Raw genomic sequence first — 26,302 nt, 5'->3', positions numbered from 1 at the left:
AGCTGAAGACATAAACTCCTTTTTCAAGTAGTGCCTGTCTACACATTCTGAAGATATATAAATAGAGTTTACTTGGTGCAATTATTCAAGATTCAGGCATTTGACAAATAACTCACTATATATTCATCTATATTTTCCTGTAGGAGTTCAACCTTCAAACAGTCTGCTTTCTCTAACTTTCTCCAATCAGGAAGATCAGTTTCCAGATGATCCTAATTTGGCTAGGATGATATACATATAAATACAGTCATAATAGGCTTTGTTTCCTAATACGTTCAATGCATCAGCATTATACAAGAGAGAGAAGAAAAAATTTCCAAACTCATATAAGGAAATTGTGAGTGCATGATTTTTAACAGTGTATTTTTTCCCTGTTACTATTGATCTCATAGCAGTATATCTTAACTGCGGGTGATTTTGCTCCCCAAAGGACATTTGGCAATGTCAGCACTAATTTTTGGTTGTTACAATTTGGTAGGGGAGTACTACTGGAAACTAATACGTAGAGTTAAGGAATGCTGATAATATCACAATGCACAGGACAGATCTGCTCCTCCCCCAGTAAAGACTTAACTGTGACAAAATGTCAGTAGCACCAAGATTGAAAAATCCTGCATTGTAGCAATGACTCAAACAGAATGAATTTGAGTTCATTGCTATACATATATTTCAACATACACAATATCCTATTATGTGGAGCAAGACAGATTCAGTATAAACCCCCCAAAAAAATGTTAGCACAGCAATTACCTCATTAACTAACCTTAAAAGGGAGGTGAGAGTAAAGGTTTAGACACACACAATAAGTGAAAGTTTTGTCAATACTAGTCCACAGTCATGTACGGTACTATAAAATATGCAATCAAATACATATAAAACTGATGACTTTAACATAATAACTAAGCAATTCCAAAGACGTTTTCTTGATTATCCGAATATTTTCTATAAATACTATTCTGCAAAAAAAACCAACCAAACAAACAAACAAAAAAAAAAAAACACTGCTGGCCACTTTTTAATAGTAAATTTAAATTTTTTTTTTCTTTTTTTTTTTGAGACGGAGTTTCGCGCTTGTTACCCAGGCTGGAGCGCAATGGCGCTATCTCGGCTCACCACAACCTCCGCCTCCTGGGTTCAGGCAATTCTCCTGCCTCAGCCTCCTGAGTAGCCGGGATTACAGGCACGGGCCACCATGCCCAGCTAATTTTTTGTATTTTTAGTAGAGACAGGGTTTTACCATGTGACCAGGATGGTCTTGATTTCTTGACCTCGTGATCCACCCACCTCGGCCTCCCAAAGTGCTGGGATTACAGGCATGAGCCACCGCACCCGGCCCAGTAAATTTAAATATTACACAATAAGTTCTTTACCAAAATCTTGTATCAAATTGATTGTAAATGTCTAATTTTATAATGGCTTCTTATGTAAGTTGTTTATGAATATCTAATTTATATTGATTTCCCATTCTGGAGATCCCTTAATTGTTCTGAAGTTTTTAAATTTTTTTTAAATAAAATACATTAAGAGATAATTTTAAAAAGTGAAAAGTAAGTTTAGACAAAGATTGAAACTTCTCTCATTTTAAAGATGAAACTGAAAGTAGCTCCTTCTCACTGAATCCTTTCCTCTTTTCCTTTCAACTTAAAAATGCCAAAAAGTCTGCCTTTAATTTCTGAATACATAAAGGCATTTTTTACATAGTTCAGAGCAAAATCCTGTGCAAAGCAGTATTGCCAATTTCTTGGTGTCTGATTGAGGGATTTATTGATTGCTCCAAAATAAACATCAGTAATTGTTTAAAGAGACAAAAATCTACATCATTGTGTGTAAATATAAATGTCAATCTTTTTCAAATTTCTAAGAGACATTAAAGGCACACCTGAAGGCAAAGAAGAATGGACTCACAGTAGGACCATCTGTTAAGTCCTAGTTTCACTCCTAGTGTCCTTTCCATCATTTGTGTTAACATTGGTGAAAATTAATAACCTCGACTTATCTAGTACAGTGAACATACATGTTCTCAATGAGGAATATTTGATGAGAAAGACTAATGCTATGGAGCCCAGGTAAGGGAGGCACGGTTTCTGCGAAAAAGTAGAGAATGCGTAGCCAATTGTAACTGATCTGATTAAACTGCTGGATCACTCTGAAAGGAATATTGTATGTCTTAGCAAGAGAAAAATGAACAAATCAGAGACACTTGGCAGCAGTGGTAGATCTTTGTGTAGTTGAAATATCTTCTGTGCTCATAGTAGCAAAACACTTCAGACGATGTGAAAGAAAGCCTGTCTTCCCCATGTATAAGGGGAAAGTCATCAGATCACACTTACTTGCATTTTGAACTTGATGATAACACACATAGCAGCACACACTAAACACAATTTTCTAGAGACCACTCATGACAGTTATAGTTTGGATTTGAGATGATTGTTGCATTAGATGTTAGTTTTAGATTTAATCCAGTCCCGATAATGAGTCACTTTGGTATAAATTCCCGGCTTCTTTTCTTTTCCACAGTCTATTCCCCAGCTTATGATTCCAAGAAGGTATCAGGTGTTCCTGTCACGTGCAATAACCAGAGGACCTCCAGAATCACCCTGGAAAGGAAGAAAAAAATATGGTCAATGTGATAAATAAAGGGGTGTCTATTTAGAGTGTGTTTATTTTTTCTAACGGAATACAAATCAAGTCTGTATTTTTTTAACAGAGTACAAATAGTGTTTGTACATTTTTTATAACAGAGTACAAATAGAGTTTTTATATTTTTTATAACAGAGTACAAATAGTTTGTATATTTTTTATAACAGAGTATTTTGAGAGTTTGTATATTTCTTATAACAGAGTACAAATAGAATTTTTATATTTTTTATATCAGAGTACAAATAGAGTTTGTATATTTTTTTATAACAGAATACAAATAGAGTTTGTATACTTTTTATAACAGAGTACAAATAGAGTTTGTATATTTTTTATAATAGAGTATTTTGAGGGTTTGTATATTTGTACACACTTTTTTTTTTCTTGTGATTAAATGTCTTTTTGCTGCGGGGAAACTTACTTGAAACTGACCATTTTAAAGTGTACATTTTAAAGAGTACTTGATAGCCTTAAGGACATTCACACTGTCATGCAACTGTCACCACCATAGAGCACCAGCACTCCTGCATCGCCTCCGAAAGAAGCCCCCGCCATCAGCCGTCACTCCCAGCCCCTGTCCCATCCCGACACCCACGTGTCTGCCTCCTGTCTCTGTGGCTGGGCCTGTCCTGGACATTTCACAGAAGCAGGATCACACACTTCTCCCCCTGAACCTGTGTCCTCAGGGTGCATCTGTACTGGGGCCTGGATCGGGACCTCCTTCCTTTTCATGGCTGAGTAATGATATTCCAGTGTGGCTGGACCACGCTGTGCTGATCCACGCATCTATCCATGGGCATCAGGGCTGTCTGTACCTCTGCCTGCTGTGGGTGGTGCTGCTCTGAGCGAGGGTGTGCAGGCCTCTGTGTCAATCCCTGTTTTTGTTTCTCTTAGGTATAAACCTCTGAGTGCAACTGCTAGCTCATCAGGTAGCTCCCCCAATAAACTCTGTGCTCATTGGGGAACTGCTCTCCCGTTTTCATGGTCAAATCTCTTTTTTTTTTTTTTTTTTTTTTTTGAGACAGAGTCTCACTCTGTCACCCAGGCTGGAGCACAGCGGCAGGATCCCGGCTCGCTGCAATCCCCGCCTTCCGGGATCAAGTGATTCTCCTGTCTCAGCTTCCTGAAGTATCTGGAACTACACGCACCCGCCACCACGCCCAGCCAATTCTCACACCTTCAGCAGAGACAGGGCTTCACCATGTTGGCCAGGATGGTCTTGAACTCCCGACCTCAGGCGATCCTCCCACCTCAGCCTCCCAAAGTGCAGGGATTACAGGTATGAGCCACCTCGCCCAGCGTATGCTCAAATATATATATGTATATATATATATTTCTTTGTACACACTCTATTTGTACTCTATTATAAAAAATATGCAAACTCTATTTGTACTCTGTTATAAAAAATATACAAACTCTACTTGTACTCTTATAAAAATATACAAACTCTCAAATTACTTTGTTATAAAAAATATACACTCTATTTGTACTGTTATAAGAAATATACAAATTCTCAAAATACTCTTATAAAAAACATACAAACTCTATTTGTACTCTATTATAAAAAATATACAAACTCTCAAAATATTCTCTTATAAAAAATATAAAAACTCCATTTGTACTCTGTTATAAAAAATATACAAACACTATTTGTACTCTGTTATAAAAAATATACAAACTCGATTTGTACTCTATTATAAAAAATATACAGGCTGGGCGCGGTGGCTCAAGCCTGTAATCCCAGCACTTTCGGAGGCCGAGGCAGGTGGATCACAAGGTCAAGATATCGAGACCATCCTGGTCAACATGGTGAAACCCCGTCTCTACTAAAAACACAAAAAATCAGCTGGGCATGGTGGTGCGTGCCTGTAATCCCAGCTACTCAGGAGGCTGAGGCAGGAGAATTGCCTGAACCCAGGAGGCGGAGGTTGCAGTGAGCTGAGATCGCTCCATTGCACTCCAGCCTGGGTAACAAGAGCGAAACTCAGTCTCAAAAAAAAAAAAAAAAATACAAACTCTATTTGTAGTCTGATATAAAAAATATCCAAACTCTCAAAATACTCTGTTATATAAAATATCCACACTCTCAAAATGCTCTAAGAAATATACAAACTCTATTTGTACTCTGTTATAAAAAATATACTAACTCTATTTGTACTCTGTAAAAAATAAAAATAAAAAATAAAAAAATAAAGGGGTGTCAGAAATGGGTTAATTGGCATCTGAATGACTAATAAACTAAAACTTCGGATTGAAATATTTAAAATATTCTATTTTACTTACCATTAGTATTAATATGATAATTGAGCCTATTACTTACTCCATTTTAATGCCTTCAGGTAGAAGGTAATGTGAATAAAGCTAAGGTTTCAGTTTTATCCGGTAAAACTTTCAGTTTTTCAGTCTACATTTTTAGTTTTATTTTAGACAGAGCAAAACTAAATCCTATGATACTAGGCATGAAACTAGGAGAGGCTTAACTAAGACACAGAACTATGTTCTATGTCTTACATAAATGATAACCTCGAGACTCAACAAACAAGTCACATCCTCCATAAGCCTTTCCTAGTTTCATGCCCAGTGTGTCTTCCATCACTGTATCTGTTAGTTGGAAGGAATCTCTGCCTGTGAATGTGAATCTCATCTTGTTCCACTCACATTAATTGACAGGATGTTATCCTCGAAATGGTATTACTATGTCACAGTAGGTTTGAGAGGAGCAACGTATACAAAGGGCACTCCATGCAAACGTGCACTATTTATTGCTGAAAGGATTTTGCTGCTAAACTAAGGTGGAATTCCTAGCCCTAATGGACTGGTCTAAAGCATGTGAATCATGAGGACTTCCTTCTTAACTTTAATCCTTGGTTAAGACAAATGATTTTAAATTTATCTTTTAACAATGTACCTATTCATTCAAAGGAAGCACTACGTGGAAGCCCATTATAGAGTTTTTGAACTAGAGAAAAAAATCCTGTTTAAAGCAGCCATGGGCTTCTATAGTCTTGTGCCTTTAGCTCCTTTCCCTTCCATTGTCTTCCCATACTTGTTGATCTCCTTGAGTGTCGGTGAACAGAGTGTGAAAACCTTGGTCTACCAAAGAACTCCTCCTTAGGAGACTCCACATCCTAATTTAGGTCCTTGGTATTCTACTATGGTAGCAGCGAAAGGAAGCAAGAGTATATGAATCAGTGGAAAGAGAGATCTGCTTTTACACAGATTTATTTGTGTTTCGCTTAAAAGCCAGGAGATCTAGTTTTATCTCGGACCAACCTCATTGCTTCTTCTCCTCATGAAGGAAAGCGAGTGGAAGGAGACCCTGTATTCTAGAATTTGTAGCAAAACCCCTGTCTTTCATTTTTTTGTTTTAATTATTTGTGTGCTATATTATTAGACTGTAAATTCATTATGGATTCATTGTGATTTTAACAAATGCTTATGTTTCCTTCAGTAACTGCTGCAGTATCTTGCAGTTGACAAAAAGTGGAATATGAATAAGTGAATATATTTATGACCACCACATTACAGACAGCCAATAGCAGATCAACAGCGGCACCTTTGCGTATAAGAAAAGTGCATATATATATATATATATATATATATATATATATATATATATATATAAAATATATCTCAAATTCTCAAAGCCATTCTTAATTCTTCAAAGAATTGCTAAACTGTTCATCCCAGTTTCAAATGCTAGAAGTTAAAATGTTTATTATTTTATTTGCTTATTTTTTAGTTATCTACATTGCCGGAATTTAAAACTGGTATTCTCCTAAAATGTTTAATGCTTATACTGTTTATTTAATTAGTTTCCAAATGTAATCATGAGGTAACACTTCACTATGAACAATGTAGATAAATAAATATGTACTTTTTTGTTTTGTTTCTAATAACAGAATCATGCCTGGAAGTATACTGTTTAAAGTCAATGATTTATGCACCTGTGGGATGATGCTTTACCAGCCGTACATGTAGCTGCAGGTCCATCTCACAGTGCCTTGCAATTAGTAGGGATTAGATACCTAACTGTTGGTTATGATTGTGACTTGGAGCAATGATCATATGGCTTCCTGGCTTAGTTTCTACTATCAGCTTCCAGTGTGCTTCTCTAATGAGTCCTAATTTTCAGCTGATGACCATGTTTTAGGGATAGTTCTCCTCAATAGGGTGTTAAATTAGGATTATGTCTTATGATTCTTCCACTCCCTCATTTTACACTCTCCTCCACAGGTTAAGTTCATGAAGTCACGTGAAATGATATTGTTCTATGGTCAGTAAGGCCATTCCTACTAAACCGTCCTTTTTGTGAATTTGAATCTGTTCTTACCTTACAGGCATCTTGTTTCCCTGTCAGGAATCCAGCACATATCATTCCTGATGATACAGCACCACCATATACATGAACTTGATTACATATATCATTACTTATGATCTCTACTTCAACCTCTCGCAGCGTATTGGGAGAGGCACCTAAAAACAGGAAAGATAAATAGATGAAGAACTTCTACATTGCTGCTATGGTAGTTAATTGTGTCTTACAAGAAATGGACCAGTGATAAAACCTAAGTCTTGAAGTTGTAAGATTCTGGACTGAATGACAGTGGTCAGAATGAAGTTACATTTGTTGGGTGGCTTCTATTTGCTAGGTACCATGTTTGACTTGTTTACTCCTGCTACCTTATTTAATCCTTGCAACAGCCATCAAAGAAAGACATAAATAATTCTCTTTCAGTTGAGGAAACCAAAGCTTACCTGGTTAGGAGTCTTGTCATGATCACACAGTTAAAGAATAATGTTAGAAGCTTTTTAACTTGATGTGATATTTTTAAAACTAGAGTGTTTTTCACCATCTGGGAGAATATGTTACAGCTTACCTTAACCTTACTCGGAAATCTTCATTACTTTACAAAGGATACAGCTATTTGGGGAACTGTGAATCCTTGAGGAAAAGCAGCATAGAACACTACTATACCACCAGATGTAACTTTAATACTGATGGAATGCTATTGCTTCATAGGAAAGACCATATTTACTCTGATAGTAACTTAACTTGCTATACAAAACAAATACCAGAATAAGTAACACATACCAAGATAAGAAATCGCTTATGTGTTAGTAATTAACCACACACTTATTGATTGCTTGTAATATTGTTTTAACTATTATATTTTTCTCATTTCTTTAAAATAAGAGCAGCTTCTATTTTAAAGACTGTTCTAATCTTTAAAGATGGATGTTTTGTTTACAACAGGATCAAAGACAATTGAGAGGATGAGGGAGGAAAGTGTTATTGATTTGAGCAATGAATTACTGGTATTCTGTGCTTAACAATATTTCTAATTACATATGATTGGCTAAATCCTGGGAGGTAGGAGAAGAAAACCTGAGTAGTCCTTGTCTCCATTTCAAAGTGCAAGAAAATTTTTAAAAAAATCAAATACCTATTAATTAAGTGTGATGTCTTACAAATCCGTAATGTTCTTGTGAAATGTATTCAACTTATTAGAGTAGATAGCTCATTGCACAGTAATCTGCACACTTTTGGGCTTTGAATGATTCATGATGAAGTACCAAATCACTCCCAAACTCTGAGAGTAGGAGGTTTTTAGTTAGATTATAGAAGGAAGCGTAATGGTGTTACTCAAGTAGTAGATGTTTTCCTTTTCTGCTTTGATCAGGAAGTGGCTTTACACATTAAAGGATTTAATTCCTCCTCAAACTAATCACCATTTCCTACAGAACAATGCAGATCCCTCAGAGATGAGGAAAATTAGATTATATAATCTGAGATTATAATGATAGTGTATCAACCTATATTCAGTATCAGAATTTTAGAGCCTATATTGAAGGGAAGCAGAGTGCTTCTATAAAAATGAACTGATTAGACTGACATGACTTCATAATAAGAGCCTGAAACAAAAATTAGAAATTTGAGAACAGATTAAACTTTCTTATGTGAAAAGTCAAGCAAGAGACATAAAAGTGGGAAAGTCATATCAGGATCTAAACGTCTATGTTTGTAGTTTATTATCACTTTATAAAGTTTCAGGTTCAAGAACAGCTCCATAGATACATGGATCAGAGGGACCCCATTTAGTATTTAGGACCAGGTAAAGCAGAGTCATTCAGTTTGTTCACTTACGGCTGTTTCTGTTTAGTTGCCTGATACACTGCAATAACCTATCATTACTAGTGCTAGCAAATCACATACTTTATGAATCAAGGAGCCATAGCAGAATCTACAATATGAAAGACAGCATTCAAAAGAGAAAAAATGATGTAAAAATATGCTTTAATAAATTTAGGAAAAAAAGTTCAAATCAGTTTCCAAAATAGTCTGTAAAAAGACAATGTTTATTGTCTATAGGTACTATGTAATAGTAATGGTGCTAAAGTTTTTGAAATTCACCACATCTGTTTTTTATTTGTTTTTGCCATATTTATCATGGGACATCTGATTTCATCTCTTATTTATTTTGTTTTTGTATTTTATTTCATATCTCTGTTCAAATGAAGGAGAGGTTTATACTTTTTGCTTTGTTGTTTTACTGAGATACTCACCGTGTAATTTAAGTGCTCCCCATCCAGTGACAAACACTTTACTCTCAGGCAAGGCTTCAAAAGTAGCTTCTGGAAGACAGACTCTGTGCACCTCATTGGAAAATATGATGGGGATGGAGAGTTCCACTACAGCGATATCATCCTCGTGTTTATGAGCAACGTAGTTCTCATGAATAATAATTGACTCCACCTTTCTTCTCATCAGTGAGGAACTGAGGGTTATTTCAAAACTAGCCGTCCACAGTTTGGGATTTTTCTTACTGATCACAGAGTAAAAGGAGTACAGTTGGTTCATTTCTGATTTAAATTTGCCCAGGACCCTGGCTGGGCAAGGGACATAAGTGTGGGAGAAGGGCAATTTTTTTAAGGTAGTAATTGATTGGGACCTTTCTATCTGAGGCTTCTTTCCTAAGACTGCTTTGTTTTCATCTAGTTGATAACAAACCCTTAATCCAACATAGCTTAAATTACTCTCCTTGAGGGAAGCTTGTATTTTTCTATTATTCTGTTATTCTAATTATTCTATATTATTGCCATTTTTGATTATAAGAATAATACACATCAATTTAAGAAAATATAAATAATTATAAAGTAGATGTATATATCCAAATATATACACATAGATTCATGTAAACACTCATATCAAGGCATAATCATATAAATGTCTGTATAGTTATAAAGAGGAAGAGAGATAAAATTTTCTCATGCTTTCTTTTTATTTAGCATTTTATCCAGAATATTCTCCCATTTTATGTAAATTTTACTAGGGTTACTGTATCTGTTTATTATTTCCAAGTGTTTTATATGTAAATTGTCAAAACAATACAAAGAATAAAACCACAACACCAAAGATATTCATGTGGGATCATCAGATATAACCTGTAGTTTGAGACACTACTAATAGGTTAAAAAAGTAGAAAATATATCTCAGGAGAACTGGTGAGCGTGTTTAATTTCTGACGGTGATGGCTTGTTCCTAGTTAAAATTGAGATTGTTGGAGAGTATATTCTCAGTTGGAACTGAAGATATTCTTTCTAAATTTTTCTACTATTCTTCAGTTAATTGTCATTTATTCCTAAGCCTGCTGGACAATCATGAGTGACACTGGGAAGCCTAAGATGTTTTGTTTGTTGGGAGTTTGTTTGTTTGTTTGTTTGTTTTTTGAGACGGAGTCTCACTCTATCACTCAGGCTGATGTGCAATGGTGCTATCTCAGCTCACTGCAATCTCTGCCTCCCAGGTTCAAGTGATTCTCCTGCCTCAGCCTCACAAATAGCTGGGACTACAGGTACATGCCACCGTGTCCGGCTAATTTTTGTATTTTTAGAAGAGACGGGGTATCACTATATTGGCCAGGCTGAAGTCTAAGATGTTTATAAAGGAAATGTAAAGGAGAGAACTATAGGATGTGAAGAGGAGAAAAAGAGAAGTTGGTGATTCTATGGATATAGACTGAGAACTCACAAGTCAAAACAGTGAGCCGCAGTCAGGAGCCACTCTTCACTGATCAAAGATGCTTCACATAAATGGATGCCTTCCACCTGCAGGCTAGCTTGCCAGGGCCAATCACCTTTTCTTGCAATCCGGCCATCAACAATTCTTTCCACGGATGTGAACTCCTTCCCTAAACCACAACCTGTGAGAATTGAGTAAGATGGCTGAATCCAGAGTTATAAACGTCTGTAGGTATGTTTGGCACATAGATAAGGACAGAAATATCTACAGAGGTGTCATACCTTAAGAAAATTCATTGAAATTAATATTAAATAAAGTAATGGTAATTCACATTGATAAAATGTGATTATTCACAGTTTAAATAAATGTTAACTTTTAAAAAATTATTTAACACTCTCTCTGGTGAATTTAAAACAACATTATTTTAAAATTTGGCTTTTCACATTTTTCTGGGTCATGTTCTTATGTGCAGCAGTTTCCCCTAATAATATTTTTTGAGTACTAACTGTACACTATTTATTTCAGAAAATAACATTTGTAGTCTTTTAAAATACATGTCTAATATTATAATCAAAATGCTACTATAGCATAAATGTTAAAGTTTGTATAATAAGGTTTTTGGGTGTCATTTAACCCTAAGCAAAACTTTTTAGTGTAACAAAAGGCCAAATAAAATAAATACATTGAAATAAAAGAAAATTGTTAAAGAAAACATTAGTGAAACTTTCTGTGATGAAGAGCAAACATTTCAGGGAGTACATGTAGACATTCTCAGTTATGATTAGTAATTTTTCTTTTAAGGAGAGTCAAATCTCATATCCATCTACAGATACTATATACTTCTAAGAAAGAGTCAACATGGGAAAAGAGAAATGCTAAATGTGTTAAGTTTTGTTCTTTGATTTATAAATATCTCAGTGATATTCTTGAACTTACAGCTGTTCAGAATGTGTTCTGCTTGTGCTGCATTCATATCTGAAAAAAAACAAGTGATGCTCAGGGATGAAATTATTATAATTTAAAATACTATGCCTACATGATATGACTTTTTCTGGTTGAGAGGAACTGGCTTGGTCAGAAAATTTTTAATTCAAAGGCAATAGAATAAAATTCTACCTAAAGGAGAAGCCTGGATATAAACTGACCTCTACTGACTGTCTGTGGACTCCAGGAAAATCCTGGTCTATGGTTACAAGATCATTGGCATAGAGAAGGATACAGTTGCTCTAAGGGAAGCACTCTTCTAGTTAATCAATGCCACACCAATTTTTTAAAATATAAATATAAAAGGAGTCCAGGACTAGTCTTTCATGTGCACTACTATATGTTAGGAAAGCGTTTCCCTCTGTCCTGATTAATACATCTTAGAAGCCTGGCAATCTGTGCTTGGTCCATGGATGCTCCCTGTGGAATCAAAATTCACCAGTATGTGAACAAAACCTCAAAATACACTATCTTGTTAGTCACTTTTTTCAAAATGTGAAATAAAGAAAACCATAATCAGTGGCTGTCCCCCCAAATATTTGAATTGTTCTGTATCCTAGTTAGTATAATGAGCAATCTAGACCCACATTTTGTTAAGATGAAAGCCAATGTGGAGTTTTGATGAGCCTGAAAATTGATGAGTCTTTAATTTAGGTCAGACTCTAAAGAAGCACATTGAGTTCCTTTGCAGAAAACTATACTAAACTATTCTCACTCTCTTGCCCAGGGTGGAGTGCAGTGGTACAATCATAGCTCACTGCAGCCTCAAACTTTTGGCCTCAAGCAATTCTCCCACCTTGGTCTTACGAAGTTCTGGAATTATAGGAGTAAGCTGCCATGCCCAGCCAGGACATGATTTAATAATTCTTGAGACAAAAGTTTGTCCTGCATATATTTCACTGTAACATCAATTATACTTTAGTGCCATTATCTGTAGGTTATGGAGCAGTGGGAGAGGGGTAGAGTTATAGTTAGTTCACAGCTAAGTTTAGCTTAATCCTAAACTCATCTCAGTTTATATAGAAATTATTGATGAACTTCCATGATGGTGCTATGTATCACATGTGAGCATTATGTTATACATGTGTTCCACCTGCAGTATAAAATAGGTTGAATATCTTCAGTTCTAGGACAAGAGTGTGTAGACTGACTTTTTCCTGCTCTTCTCTTACAAATACAACTAACGAATCTAAAAATTATTCACCAGATAACAATAACAGAACTTTGAAAGCTGGGAGAAAGAAAACAGAATGGCTTGAGACTTCAGAATCTGAGGAAGAACAAGTGGTGCATTTTCCTGGATTTTCTTTTTATCTCACATATACACTGAACTGGTGACCGGAAGGACCTGCAATCATCAACAGGACTAGACAAAACTATCCCAGTACAAATCTGTTCTTTCTGTCCAAAGTACCGGGAAAGGGAAAACACGACAGACAGGTAATGGGAAACTCAAACCCTCTGCTTCACAGCCAAGGCCTGGCAGGCCATTCTACCAGCAGCAGTGACAACAGAAAGCCCTTAACCATCCCTACCCCCACTTCAAAACCAGGAAACTACCTGGCAGACTAATACACCCACAAAGGCAGTGGCAGCAGGAACCTGCATCTACTCAGAGACATACGGAGACCCAGATCCAGTGCACCCTTACACAGAGAGTGGCCCATTAATTCAAGGCAGCCCAGAGAAGCATGTTCTACTCCCATAAAAGGCATTGAAAAAAGTAATTAAGAGGAAGTGCAGAATAGTACGGAAAGGATACGAAAACTAAATTGTCATTATGACAACAAAAGTTAAGTGAGAATCTGTACTATGAACCTAAACAGGTTGCCTACCTGTTAAAGTAGAATAATTAAATAGAATCAAAAGTCTCCTAACATAACTAAAATATTCAGAATACAAACAAAAATTGCTCACCATACCTCAAACCAGAAAAACTATAATCTGAATGAGAAAAGACAGTCAACCAATGCCAATCCTGAAATGAATGAAATTAAATGTGTCAGATGTGTATTTTAAAGACCTGCCATAAAAGAAATTTAGAAATAAAGTATAAATTATCTTGAAACAAGTAAAAAATGCAAAGATCTCAACAAAGAAATAGAAATTATAAAAAAGGGACCAAATGAAAGATTATAGGACTAAATAATACAATAAGCAAAATAATAATAATAATGAATCAATCTGGTGGATGGTGCTAATAGTGGAGTAGAAAAGATGGAGAATGAAATTAGTAAACTTGAATATAATTCAATAGAATTTTCTCAGTCTAAAAACAGCATATAAATAGATTGAAAAAATAAATCCAGATTCTCTACAGTCATTAAAGATTTTCTAGGGCCTAGTGAATTTTTCCACCTCAGGCATCATCTTTAAAAGGGTCATTGTATGACCATTTTCTCTTCTGTCTCTGATTCTGATTGAAATGTTCCCAGTGAAGCGATCTACTCTGCAACTGCTCTTTGTATAGGTTTTATGCAATCTAAAGTATTTATTTGTGTAAATGCCTTAACAATATTCAATACTATATATTTTTCTGTGTATAATGCCACAATGAAATTTTCATAAAAAATGTAAGATGTAGAAAAAGTGTAAGTTTAAAATACAAAATATAAAACTTATAGAAAAAAGTCTAGATATCTGAGAGAGTCCATAAAATAATACATTAAATTTATTTTTTCTTAGTGATTTTGAAAGCATTTTTACACCTTCCTAAAGAATAAGTTCTACATTTATTATCTTCATTTTGCAAAACAGGAACTGATACACAAAGCTTCAGTAACTTTTGCAAGGCTTGACTACTCTCATTATTGCTAGAATACAGATCGTCTGAGTCCCAGTGTAGTGTTCTGGCTACCATCATCTGCAGTGTCTCTCCATGCATTTTTTTCTTTCTATTATTTATATTTAAATGATGTTTCTTATCCAATAAAATTCAACTCTTGTTTTAAAAGTTTTGAAATATGCAATCTCTCACTTTTTTCCTCCATACAGTTCTGAAACTCTATGTGGAAAGATAAATGATTTCAAGTTCTTCAGTTTTCTGTTGTATTATTACTTTTAAAAGTTCCCTTTTTTCCTGCCCACTTTAAAGAGATTGAGTTGTTTTATAGAATTAAAGTTAAAACATTTCACAAATACCGCGTTCCTATTCTGTGTTGTACACTATGCTAATGCTGGGGAAGTGCTTATGACTACAGTAGACATATTTCCAGTTCAAAAAGTCATATCTTTTTTGAGAGATACATGAAATAAAAAATATACAAATCAAAGCAACTCCCATGCACCCTTGTGAAGTACAGATGTATAAGGAATTACCACTGTAAGGAAGTCTTTGGACAAGAATGAGGATCATCTCAACAATAACTTGCTTAGACAAGCAACTGAGTATCTGGTGATGGGTGATGCATCATCAGTAGATGCCTATATGAACCAATAATGAGACGTAAATACCCTCACTCACCCAGCAACACTGGAAAGACTTAAGTCTGTCTAGCACCATAAAGCAGATGTCGGGTTGGGAGTGAGGGATAGATCCAGAAGTGATACCTACATCTCCTCAACAAAACATTTCCTTCAGGAAGTCTTGTCTCTGCTATCTATAGTCCGGTGCTTTGGATTCAGAGTCTGTTCTTTCCTGACTACATAACTAATAGAACTGAGTATTGGGTATTACTCCCAGAGACTACTCATTCTTATCTTTGAGCTATTTTTTCTTCTTTCTGACTTTGGCCAAATCTATAATATAATTTTCTTTTCTGTTAACATAACATAACATATGCATTCTAGCCTCCTGGAATAGTTCTAGGAAAAGATACTGAGTGAAGATTAACTGATAATTTGTAATTTTCGATCAGCCTTATGCTCTCATTGCAAAAGTTCAACAAGTTCTGGTAAAACATGACAACTTCAAAGCTAATTCCTGAGAAGCAGCTAATAGTTTTAGAATTATAATGAACTTTATTTCATTTTATATCCTGAACATTTATCAATGAGTTCTTTGTATCTGTGTTGCATATAAGATGGTGTCTTTATGCCGAAGACAGATACTATCAGAGTCTGATGTCTTTCTTGTCCTTGTCCCACTCCATGTCCTGGGCCAATCCTATCCTATGAGTTGTAGAGAGGGTATGAGAGTGTATCCTACAATGCCAGGCCTCTTTCCTCCTTCCCTCCATATTTTGTTTGTGCCCTACATATTGTGGTTCATGTGTCCATACCATTTCACATTCTGGATTCAGAATGGAAAGAGTATTTCAAGAGAGTAAGACACTATAGATTACTACTGTATATCAATAGCAGACTGTTGGTTTTTATCATATGTATGTTTAATTAATACAAACAATTCCACTGAGATATTTTTTAAAAGGAAGAAATGCTATCTTATTTGGGTTACCATACAATTCTTATTTTATAATTATTTCCATACTAGACAGAAGAAGATAATCTTCCTTATCACAATCAAAAGATTGCGTGATTTGTTCATTATCAAGTACACAAGTAAAGTTACCCTTAAATTGGATCTCTGAAATATCTTAAATATCTTAAAATGAAAAATAGTTTTCTTTATGTTAAAATAAATAAGGGATCTTTGTAGATGACAAGATTATTAAAATAAGTAACTATAATAGGAAAGAAAAATAGTATTTCTTGCCTCTAAGATAAGGTAATGAAGTGTCTATCTTCAAGAAGCTTTCATTTGATTTCAACTTCTGATGCAAAATGTTATCAGCTTGTGTTTTTATTGTGTTCTCATCGTTAGGAATAAACTGAAATTTAATCAATACATCTGCTTTCAAATTGTCATTACTTGGCCTGAAAAACAAAATCACCAGAATGAATGAGGCCATAGCCTCAGTAATTATTATGTTATATTTTATTATTTAGATATTAGTTACATCTTCAAGAAAATACAACATAAATATTTTGTACATTTTATTGTCAAATATTTGTCCCCTTGTGTCACACAGGTATTAATACTTAAATTATTCCCCACTTGTAAAACTTGATCATATTTAGGGAGGGGAGAGCATTTGACAGTTCTAGATTTTTTTTTATTATAAAAGAAGTCAAAAGCACTTGTTATGTCTACAAACTTTGTATATATATATATCATATACTATATATGTGAATATATATTTCTGTGATTCAAGAATTCATCATAGCTGTTTATTGTTTTTTAAAGTCAGTAAAACTGAGAGCAGTAGTTAATAATTGTAAGATTCTTCCATATGAAATGCAAAAGACTTCAAAAGGACAACCAGTAGAATATATTTCATCACTATTCAAGAAACTCTCTCACTACAGAAACTCTATACAGGAGGAATAACACATGTAATAATCTTAAACTATTCTTTGCTCTTGATATATCTAAGATCTTTAGACCTGTCTACAAAGCAAATAATTGAAGAATAACTAAATAATACAAAGTTGTCTTTTATAATCATACAAATTAATTAACTGTGATTACCTAAAGTTGAAAACATGACACTTGATGTAATGATGGTTTAAATCGGATCTTTGAAATATCTTATCTATCTGAGAAAAGAAAAAAATACAACAAAATAGAGCTTTGTTAAACATGAATTTCACAGGTCAATATATCACAAAAATGCTTGCATAAAGCTTGCTGTGATGCAAATGACATTTGCTTCAATGTTTATTTACAGTTATTCCCTCAAACCTCATTTGGGCATAATCCCACCATCATGAATATTATCTCTATAATTGGATGATGATATTTGAACAACTTGTCACATGGTCAAAGAAGACTGATCTCAAGGGTTCACTTAACGAGGCACTTCAATCTCTAATATAAAATATACATGGAATGGGAGGCACAGAGATTTGAAAGTTTGATATATATATGGACTCATCACTCATTCATCATTCAATATCATTCCAGTTCAGTTATCATCCTCATGAAGGTGATTCGAAGATTAGCTTTTTAGGCTCTAAGGAAACTTTTTGACCAGGTTTTGATGCTGTGGCAAAAGGGAGAAAGGAGGAGAATATATATTATTGAATACCTCTCTAGAATCATCATACTTACCAACAAAAATGCAGGAAAGAATTACTTAGAATAAGATAAGACTGTAAATGCCACTGTGTGTCATTTTAGACTTCCTACATGGGATAATTTATCTGTGGTATAAATACCTAGGTCAAATTATTTCTTAATAAAACCACAACTTATTACAAAATATGTGGTCTTACAAGCCTGTTTATAGACTCATGAATCTGGCTTGTCAGGGAAAAGACTGACTATATACTGAACCTGAGTCTGCATAGAGAGTTTCACAAACCGGAAGAGAAGAGCCCCTAAGTTGTGAAACTGCGTGTATCAAAGAAGTGCTTTTCACTCATCTGACTTGATTTATGAAATTTTCTTTGGTGAAATGCCATTTAATATCATTTTGAATAGACTGGTTAATTAATAAAGTTAATTAACACAAGTTAATTAATAAATCAACAGTTACTCAAAACAAATGACTATGTGGTTTTCTTCTAATTAACTATGAAGGGAAATTTGTTTTTGAAGAATATATTTTTATATACACATGCACATTTATGTGACAAACTAACATATTGATTGTTGGTCTGTTTTTTTTTTTTTTTCTCCTTCAATGAGAATCTCCTTAAAATGTATTTTTGAAAAGGCATACCCACCCCACTCAGTGGCATTCTTCAACCCATGTCATCAGCTTCTGGTTTGGGTTATGAAATGGCTAAAGAAATATGTCTGAACGTGGTAAGAGTGATCTGGCATCTTTGATTAATTAGTGAATGCTGGGCTCAGTAGTGTCTGTGAATACCACTGAAGTTTTCAGAGGAAGAGTTAGTCTGTGTGTTTCTGTGGTATATTTTCAAGAGCAGCCTAATGGGACATACATCAGGGTCATCCATAGAGTAGGTACTTAATAAATGGTATGTGGTAATGTTATTTGTGTCTGAATGATTAAATTATGTTTTTAGATCACTTATAATTGATTTTATATTTGCCTTTTAATTTTTCTGTTAGGGCCAGCTCGGTGGCTCACACCTGTTATCCCAGTGTGTTGGGAGGCCGAGGGGGGCAGATCACCTGAGGTCAGGAGTTTGAGACCAACCTGGCCAACATGGTAAAACTCTGTCTCTACTAAAAATACACCTGTGGTGGCAGGTGCCTGTAATCTCAAATACTTGGGAGGCTGAGGAAGGAGATTCAGTTGAACCTGGGAGTTGGAGGTTGCAGGGAGCCAACCACCACTGTACTCCAGCCTGAGCAAGGTAGGTTCTAATAAATTCCTCTTCAAAGGTTTTAGCCTGTAAATTGTTAAGTATAATGAGTTCTGAGATCCTCTCCAAAGAATCAATTTAAGACATCCCTTGATCTTCCACCATGATTTTGAGGCCTCCCCAGCCACGTAAAACTGTCAATTATCTTTCATTTATAATCTTTATAATCTTTCCTTTATAAATTGCCCAGTCTCAGTTTTGTCTTTATTAGCAACATGAGAACATACTAATATAATTGGTTACAGTTTCCAGAATTAGCAAAGAAAAATACAGTTACACTTGAACTTTAGATAGACAATGAATGATTTTTAGTATAAGCACGTTTCAAATACTGCATTAAGATTGTTTCAGGAAGATCTGAAATTAAAATTTAACTGGGCATTCTGTTTTTTTCTGGAAATTCTAATGTAGATACGAAAAGGAATGCTCTCAACTCACCTTTTACCTTAATTTTCACAATAGTATAGTCAGGATAGGAATGATGCCAGCAAAGCTTTAGCTTACCTCGTTACTGACTTTTCGTTTCAGGTCAGTCCTAAGTTTTGAGTGTTCTACTGAAAAGTCAGGATTATATTCAACACTGGGGATCTGGAAGGAGGCCTGGTAATAGTAAAACTTCTGGTCTGGAAGGGAAAACAGACAGGGATGGTTTCTGATTTGTAAATTTGAGTTTTATAATTATGAGAAGTAAAGGGGTTGAAAACAAAAAATGATAGTTGGTGAACTCCTGAGAGTCAAAAATTCTATAGCTGTAGTCAATACTTCCCTCTAACTCTTTTTTAGGATCACACATTTTCACAGTCACCTTGGTTGTCAGCTATGTTGTAACACAATTATTATCTGTTAGTGATAATTCATAAATGTAAGCTCTAAATTAAGTAAGGGTAGAATGTAACTATTCCCATAAATTTGCCTCAAATTTAGAATTTCTACTAAAATATTTTTTACTCTCAGCATATTAACTATATCAGAAAATTACATAGGATATATTTATTGCACTGTTCAAGAAATAATGTTATACAAACCACATCTAAATTTAAAGTGTAGATATAATTTTTATACACAGATTACTTTTCTCAACTATATATAAATGTATTCAAATGGAAATTGCATTCTAAAATATTAGAAAATTTTACAGTTTTAAAATAAGTGGGTCTTCAAATATTCAAAATAAAACAATGAATGAATACTTACCATATGCCAAAAAATAAACAAGGAGACCAATCATTACTGCCAGAATCAACACAACAGCCATGACAATAAGGGCAACCGTCCATGGTTTCAGTGATTTCACTCTTCTACCCAGTGTCAATGGCCTTTTGAAAAAGAATTGTATGTCAAAAATGAATAGGATTTTAAGACTAAATATTCCGCTTTCTGTAGAATATTTTTCTGGAATTCATATTTAGTAACACTTAAATATATTTTCCATGAAATTTTTTTAAATGCTATAAGAATATGATTGATATTTAACATTATATTTTCTTTTTTTAAAGTCAGCAGTATTTTACCATTCACTATCTTTTCATATAATTCCTGGTCCACTATCTGTTCTAATGTTTTTTTCTTCGTAAAAGACCTAATAACATACATTTGATTCATGGGTTTCAAATCACAATGAACCTAAGAGAACAAGAGTATCTGGATCACTCTTCTCATTCTAACATGAAGAGACAGAGTTTCAGAGATTACCAAAACCTCAAAGTTGGTTATTAGAGGAGCCAGAAATCGGATTTGGGTTGTTGGGGTTCCTTTTACACCACTGTACTTAAACCTACTACACCATTTATAGTTCATGCAACTCATAGGGCACATGAAGAACATCTATAATAAGGTTAACTGAAAAATAAAATAAAATAGAAGAGAACTATAAGGAAAAAAAATAATTAGCCAAACTAGAAGAGATCATTAATATGATGAACAAACAAATCAGTGGTGCTAGCTCAGGACTTTAGACCCAGGAACTCTGTGGTGTGATAAATATTTCATAGGGTTATAAGATTTCAAACCTGTGATTAAGGCCAAATTTATTTGAATAAATTAAAAAGCAATTTTAAGAAAATATCAAGGCAATAATAGTGCCAGTATGCAAATATGGCAAAAGCATAAAAGTGATATGCAAATGAATAACATTTGGGAAAGCCTTGTGCAACCAGGAATGCGTGACAAAGCTCTCTCCTCATCCCAGTGCCAGAGGCCACAGTCAAAAGACAAAATCTGAACAGTTACAGAGTTGAGGCAGGCTAAGATAACACCAACATGAGTTGTTCAAAGAGATTTAATCCATAGGGAAACTGGACAAAAATATGGTTCTGGGAATTAAAGGTGCCAGTTCTTGTCCTGTCTGTTAAAATTACACATGGAAAGGAAAGGGAGGAAATTACCTTTCCTGAGATTGGTACCTGGTAGTAGTAAAGTGGATAGTAGGCCTCGGGTTATAACTGAAGTTAACAGTTGAGTGTTCTCTTGGGCATCACTGAACTAAACTTAGGTTTCCCCTGATATTCTTGGGTCTGGGCAAAGGAGTATGTAGAGGTAATTTCTCCACCCCAGAATCATCAATCTGAGCTCTGTGAAGTATTCAAGTAGCACTAATTCTGAGCTCAGCTGGGATTCTAGAAGGATTTAACATTACTCCGCCCTGTTATTCCTTTGGTGGGTAGTAAAAGAAAAACATTGCAATATGGAAATATCTGAAGTGTCTCTAGAATCACTGAGTTGGAGCTGGAGCACAGGCAAGAGCTGATGAACATATTCATCACCTTTACTAATAGAAAACCATGGAGAATCGTGAGCTCATTGTCGACATTCACTGAGTTTCTTCTGTGTGCCAATGAAACACTTGTAGAGATTCAAAATGATTAAGCCATAGTCTTCTCTCCTAAAAGATGTGTAATCTAGAGACACATAAAGTAACTACTATGATACAAGTCTCAAAATGCTATTAGAGAAGAGTGGATACTAATGGTTTTGCCTCAGAGAAGTTGTTCTTAGAACTAGGTCCTAAAGGCTGAGAAGGAATTGGCAAGGGTTATGTGTGCATCAGGCAGAGAACTCCATAAGCAAAGACAAAAACATGTGAGAACTAAGGACATACTTAAGACAACAGTGTATTAGTAGAGTAGAGATAAACCTAATGCATGCATTTATGCATTAGTTAACTCAGCAGGTATTTTATTCAGGAGTATTATGTACAAAACAGGGGAATGTAAGAACTCTTCAACAGATCTTTCTTTGAGGAACTTATAGTCTGATAAAGGAGGAACACAGTGTACACAAATTGCTGTCAGAGTTGCAGGAAATTTAAAAGAGAATTTCAAAGAAGGACTAATGGTTCCTCTATGGAGGAAATAATGGCTGAAAATAAGGATTTTTTTAAGCTTAAAAGGGGGGAACACATCTCACTATTTTCCTCTCTGAGCCAGGTACAGAAAGCAATTAATAAAAGGGAGTTTCTTTTGCAACAGAATTCTCATCTTTAAAAATTTGTGGTTACCTGTTGAATTATTCTGCTTCTTATACCACAACCATTATTGTGACTGAATTAAAGTCTCATATGTCAAAGTGAGAAGTTGTTTCAGTTTATTTCCTTCCAGACATTCCCTGAAATATGTATTCCTCAATGTTTTTTTATTTTCCTTTTATTTCTTTTAGTACTAACCTAATTTTAGCTAAAACATTGAAGAATTTCCATGGTTATTCTAGACTGGTGGGGAGCTTTCTTCATACAAGAACTTGGTAAACATTTGTCTACTAAATGAAAGAATATATCATATTAACAGCTTAAACCATCTGCAAGGCAAACAACTATTTTTAGCAAAGGGTATTACTATACATGCATTGTTTTTTTCCATGGCAGGAATGGAAATGAGATTAAGCATTTACCTGGAATCAAGAAGCAATTAAATATTTTGTACAAAATTTGTACTTAATAATCTCTAAAGGATAATTCTCTCTTCCTCTTTCTTTCTCGGTTTCTCCCTATCCCTAATCCTTCCAATCAAAGAATTTAGCTTTCGTAAGACTATCCCAGAGAGACTACCAAACAAGTTCACTACAGAGCAGGAAAATCCAGCTTTGAAGAAACCTCTGACCCGCAATCCAAATAAAAACATAAGGGACTTCATGCTTGAGGAATACCTGAGGCAGGGTTATTTTTAAAGGAAAAAGGTTTATTTGGCTCACGGTTCTCCAGGCTATACAAGAGACATGGTGCTGGAATTGGCTGAGCTTCTGATGAGGGCTAAAGGCTGCTTCCACTCAGGAAAGAAGGCAAACTGGGGCCAGAGTGTGCACACAGCACACGACCAGAGAGGCGGAAGATGGGGTGCCAGGTTTAAAAAAAACAAAATTAGCTCTTGTGGGAACTAATAAAGTGAAAACTCACTCATCTTAAGAAGGGCATGGCCAGGTGTAGTGGCTCACACCTGTAATCCCAGCACTGTGGGAGGCTGAGGTGGGCAGATCACGAGGTCAGGAGTTTGAAACTAGCCTGACCAAATATGGTGAAACCCTGTCTCTACTAAAAATACAAAAACTAGCTGGGCATGATGGCAGGCACCTGTAATCCCAGCTACTCAGGAGGCCAAGGCAGGAGAATCACTTGAACCCGGGAGACAGAGGTTGCAGTGATCCGAGCTCACACCACTGCACTCCTGCCTGGGCAAAAGAACAAGAGTGTCTCAAAAAAAAAAGAAAAAGAAGAGAAAAGAAAAGAAGGGCATTAATCTATTCTTGAGGATCTGCCCTAATGACCCAAACACCTCCCATGAGGCCCCACCTCCAACATTGGCGTCAAATTTCAGGATGAGGTTTGGAGGGTCAAATATCCAAACTCTGGCACCCATATTATGTGGGATCATTGCAACGACTGAGTTAATGTGAGTATTTCAAACAGTAGTTGAAACATGGTAAGGACTTAGGAGTTTTGGTTATTTTATTACTATTATTAACCAGGCCATACTAAAAATAACATCTAGTTTTTCAAAAGCAGCTAGGAAAGGATACCGAGGAGTCTGTGAATAGATGGAGTGGGTGAGCCAGTAGATGGTAAATGCGCTCCTCATGAAAGAAACAGAGGTGGTGCCCAGGACTTCAGAATCTGAGTGACGACACTGGACACAACTCCCTGACAGGGGAGCAGCTGAGTAGCCTAACAAATCCTGTCTTATCCCAAGAGTGTTCCAGCAGGGAAGAGATTCTAAGCTTGGGGGAGGGGGAAGCCTGCAGGAGAAACCACAGTTTCAAAAGTAGGCATTATATGGTGAGCACAGTTCGAAGTGTCCACAGGGAAGAATTACTGGACAAAGATAATAAATATGGGAAATTTTAGAACAAGATGGGTGAGCTATCAATTCGAATTTTACTTCATTTCCTAGGTAAAACACAATAACTCTGGAATAAAGTTTTTGTCATGCAAAACCAGGAAGTGGTGGTATTATTATTCATAATCACAATGGCTTAGTAATCATGATGATGATCATTTTAATTGTCTCACCAGATACAACGAGACTGTCATAAAATGGGTAATGTGGACAGAAATACCAAAAGTTGTGTAAAAGATTACATGAGATTTATGCCTTCTTTTAAATTTCACGTTCTGACAAGCTGTGTGTCTTGTTTCCATAATCCCACATTATACAAATAAGAAAGACATAATGTTTTATAACTGGAAAGTTAACTGATATCATAATTAAAATAATTAAAATAACTGATGTTTTAGTAGCTAAGAGTTCCATATCAAGAATGGTACCCTTCAAAGTTCTTCTGTTCAGAAACGCAAATTTACATGGTGACTTTCCATGAGAAATTACTTCTTGAAGAAATTGAGACAAAACCTCACAAGAATCAAAAAGAATGCATAGGTCGTTGACCCGTGCTATTGAAAACAATTTGACTAGCCAGAGCAGTACTTTCCAACCACTTTTGCCAATGTGGATTCAGATTTGGAGCGGGTACATTTTTCTGCTTTCTTACTAATGTCTTCATTTAAGCATCATTCTTCCTTAGTCATCTCTCTTCCTACTGTTACTTGACAACAAATTTTGACCTCCACAAGAAGCAGATTTTGTTTTGAAAGTTGTAATGTGCACAAAGGCATTATTTACAAACCTTTTCTAATGAACAAGTCTTACTGTCACTGTATCTGACCATTCAGAAATAGTTTTTCTTTAAAAAATAAAAGATGAGGCTGGGTGAGGTGGTTTACGCCTGTAATCCCAGTACTTTGGGAGGCTGACGTGGGCAGATACCTGAGGTCAGGAGTTTGAAACCAGCCTGTCCAACATGGTGAAACCCTGTCTCTACTAAAAATATAAAAATTAGCTGGACATGGTTGTACACGCCTATAGTCCCAGCTACTCAGGAGGCTGAGTCAGGAGAATTGCTTGAATCTGGGAGGTGGAGGTTGCAGTGAGCCAAGATCATACCATTGCACTCCAGCCTGGGTGATATAGTGAGACTCCATCTCCAAAAAAAAAAAAAGGAAAAAAAGGTGAAGTTTAAAAAGAAAATCAGCTAAGGTCTTCCTTGAGTCAGAAAGAACTATTTAATGAACTATTTAAGAAGTCATGTAAGTCACTGCTGAAGTCACATAAGTGCTAAAGAGGAGGGATAATAATAGAGTATGACTTTGACACTTCAGTGAATAATAGCTGTGGGAGCTTTTTATATTAAATGAAGACATACTTTTGAGTTTCCAGAGCCTTTTGATTTCTTCTTTCCTGTCTTTACTTTTCTTTCCTTTCCTCCATTTTATTCCTTTTGTTCTCTAACAGCTTTTTGGAGATACAATTCACATATCGTATGGGTCACTGATTTAAAGTGTGCAATTCAATGCTTTTAAGTATATTCATAAATTTGTGCAGTCATCTTATTTTCTAACATTCTGTCATCCATTTTTACTGTTAAAGTAAAACACTGTAAAGAGTGATTGGAGGTTGAGGGACAGTGGTGATGGTTACTTAATTAGGCAGCAGGGATTTATCATTGAAGAAAAGCTATTTGGGCTGAGAGGTGAATCACAAGGAAACAACTTTAAGACCTGGGGAAAGAGCAATGAGGTGGCAGCAAGTTCTAAGAACTGGAACAAGAGTGAACTTGTTGAGTCTCTGGAGGAACTGAGGTCAGGGTGGTTGGATTGTAGTGAGTTCCAGGAAGGGTGAAGAAGATGAGCCAGAGACACAGACAAGGATTACATCATGGGGTCTCTGTAGGCCATGGTGAGGTGTCGTTAAATCTAAGGGTTATAGGAATCCATTGGACAACTTTAAATGTGTGAAAAACATGATATAATTTACTTTCTTTAAAATTGAAACAGTGCCTTGCTCTGTCACCCAGGCTGGAATGCAGTGTTGTAATCTCAGCTCACTGCAGCCTCAA

The 26,302-nt window shown here is 35.4% G+C and overlaps 1 protein-coding gene across 1 annotated transcript; it reads right to left on the bottom strand.

The window, feature by feature from the left end:
- Positions 1 to 2,024: 2,024 nt before the first annotated feature.
- LOC100389752 (transmembrane protease serine 11G-like) lies at positions 2,025 to 20,212 on the bottom strand. The gene is made up of 9 exons (XM_054252673.2): positions 20,117 to 20,212; positions 19,427 to 19,545; positions 17,115 to 17,182; positions 16,299 to 16,459; positions 11,597 to 11,635; positions 10,670 to 10,841; positions 9,205 to 9,464; positions 6,971 to 7,113; positions 2,025 to 2,597 (listed from the first exon to the last, which is right to left on the bottom strand). The coding sequence occupies exons 1-9, from the start codon at positions 20,175 to 20,177 to the stop codon at positions 2,550 to 2,552; spliced, it is 1,071 nt and encodes a 356-aa protein (XP_054108648.1). The 5' UTR covers positions 20,178 to 20,212; the 3' UTR covers positions 2,025 to 2,549.
- Positions 20,213 to 26,302: the final 6,090 nt, after the last annotated feature.

The sequence above is a fragment of the Callithrix jacchus genome, chromosome 3 (assembly GCF_049354715.1).
Source record: "Callithrix jacchus isolate 240 chromosome 3, calJac240_pri, whole genome shotgun sequence".
Lineage (NCBI taxonomy): Eukaryota > Metazoa > Chordata > Mammalia > Primates > Cebidae > Callithrix > Callithrix jacchus.
Note: the sequence above shows the minus strand (reverse complement) of the source record. Positions and strands in the feature narration are given on the sequence as shown.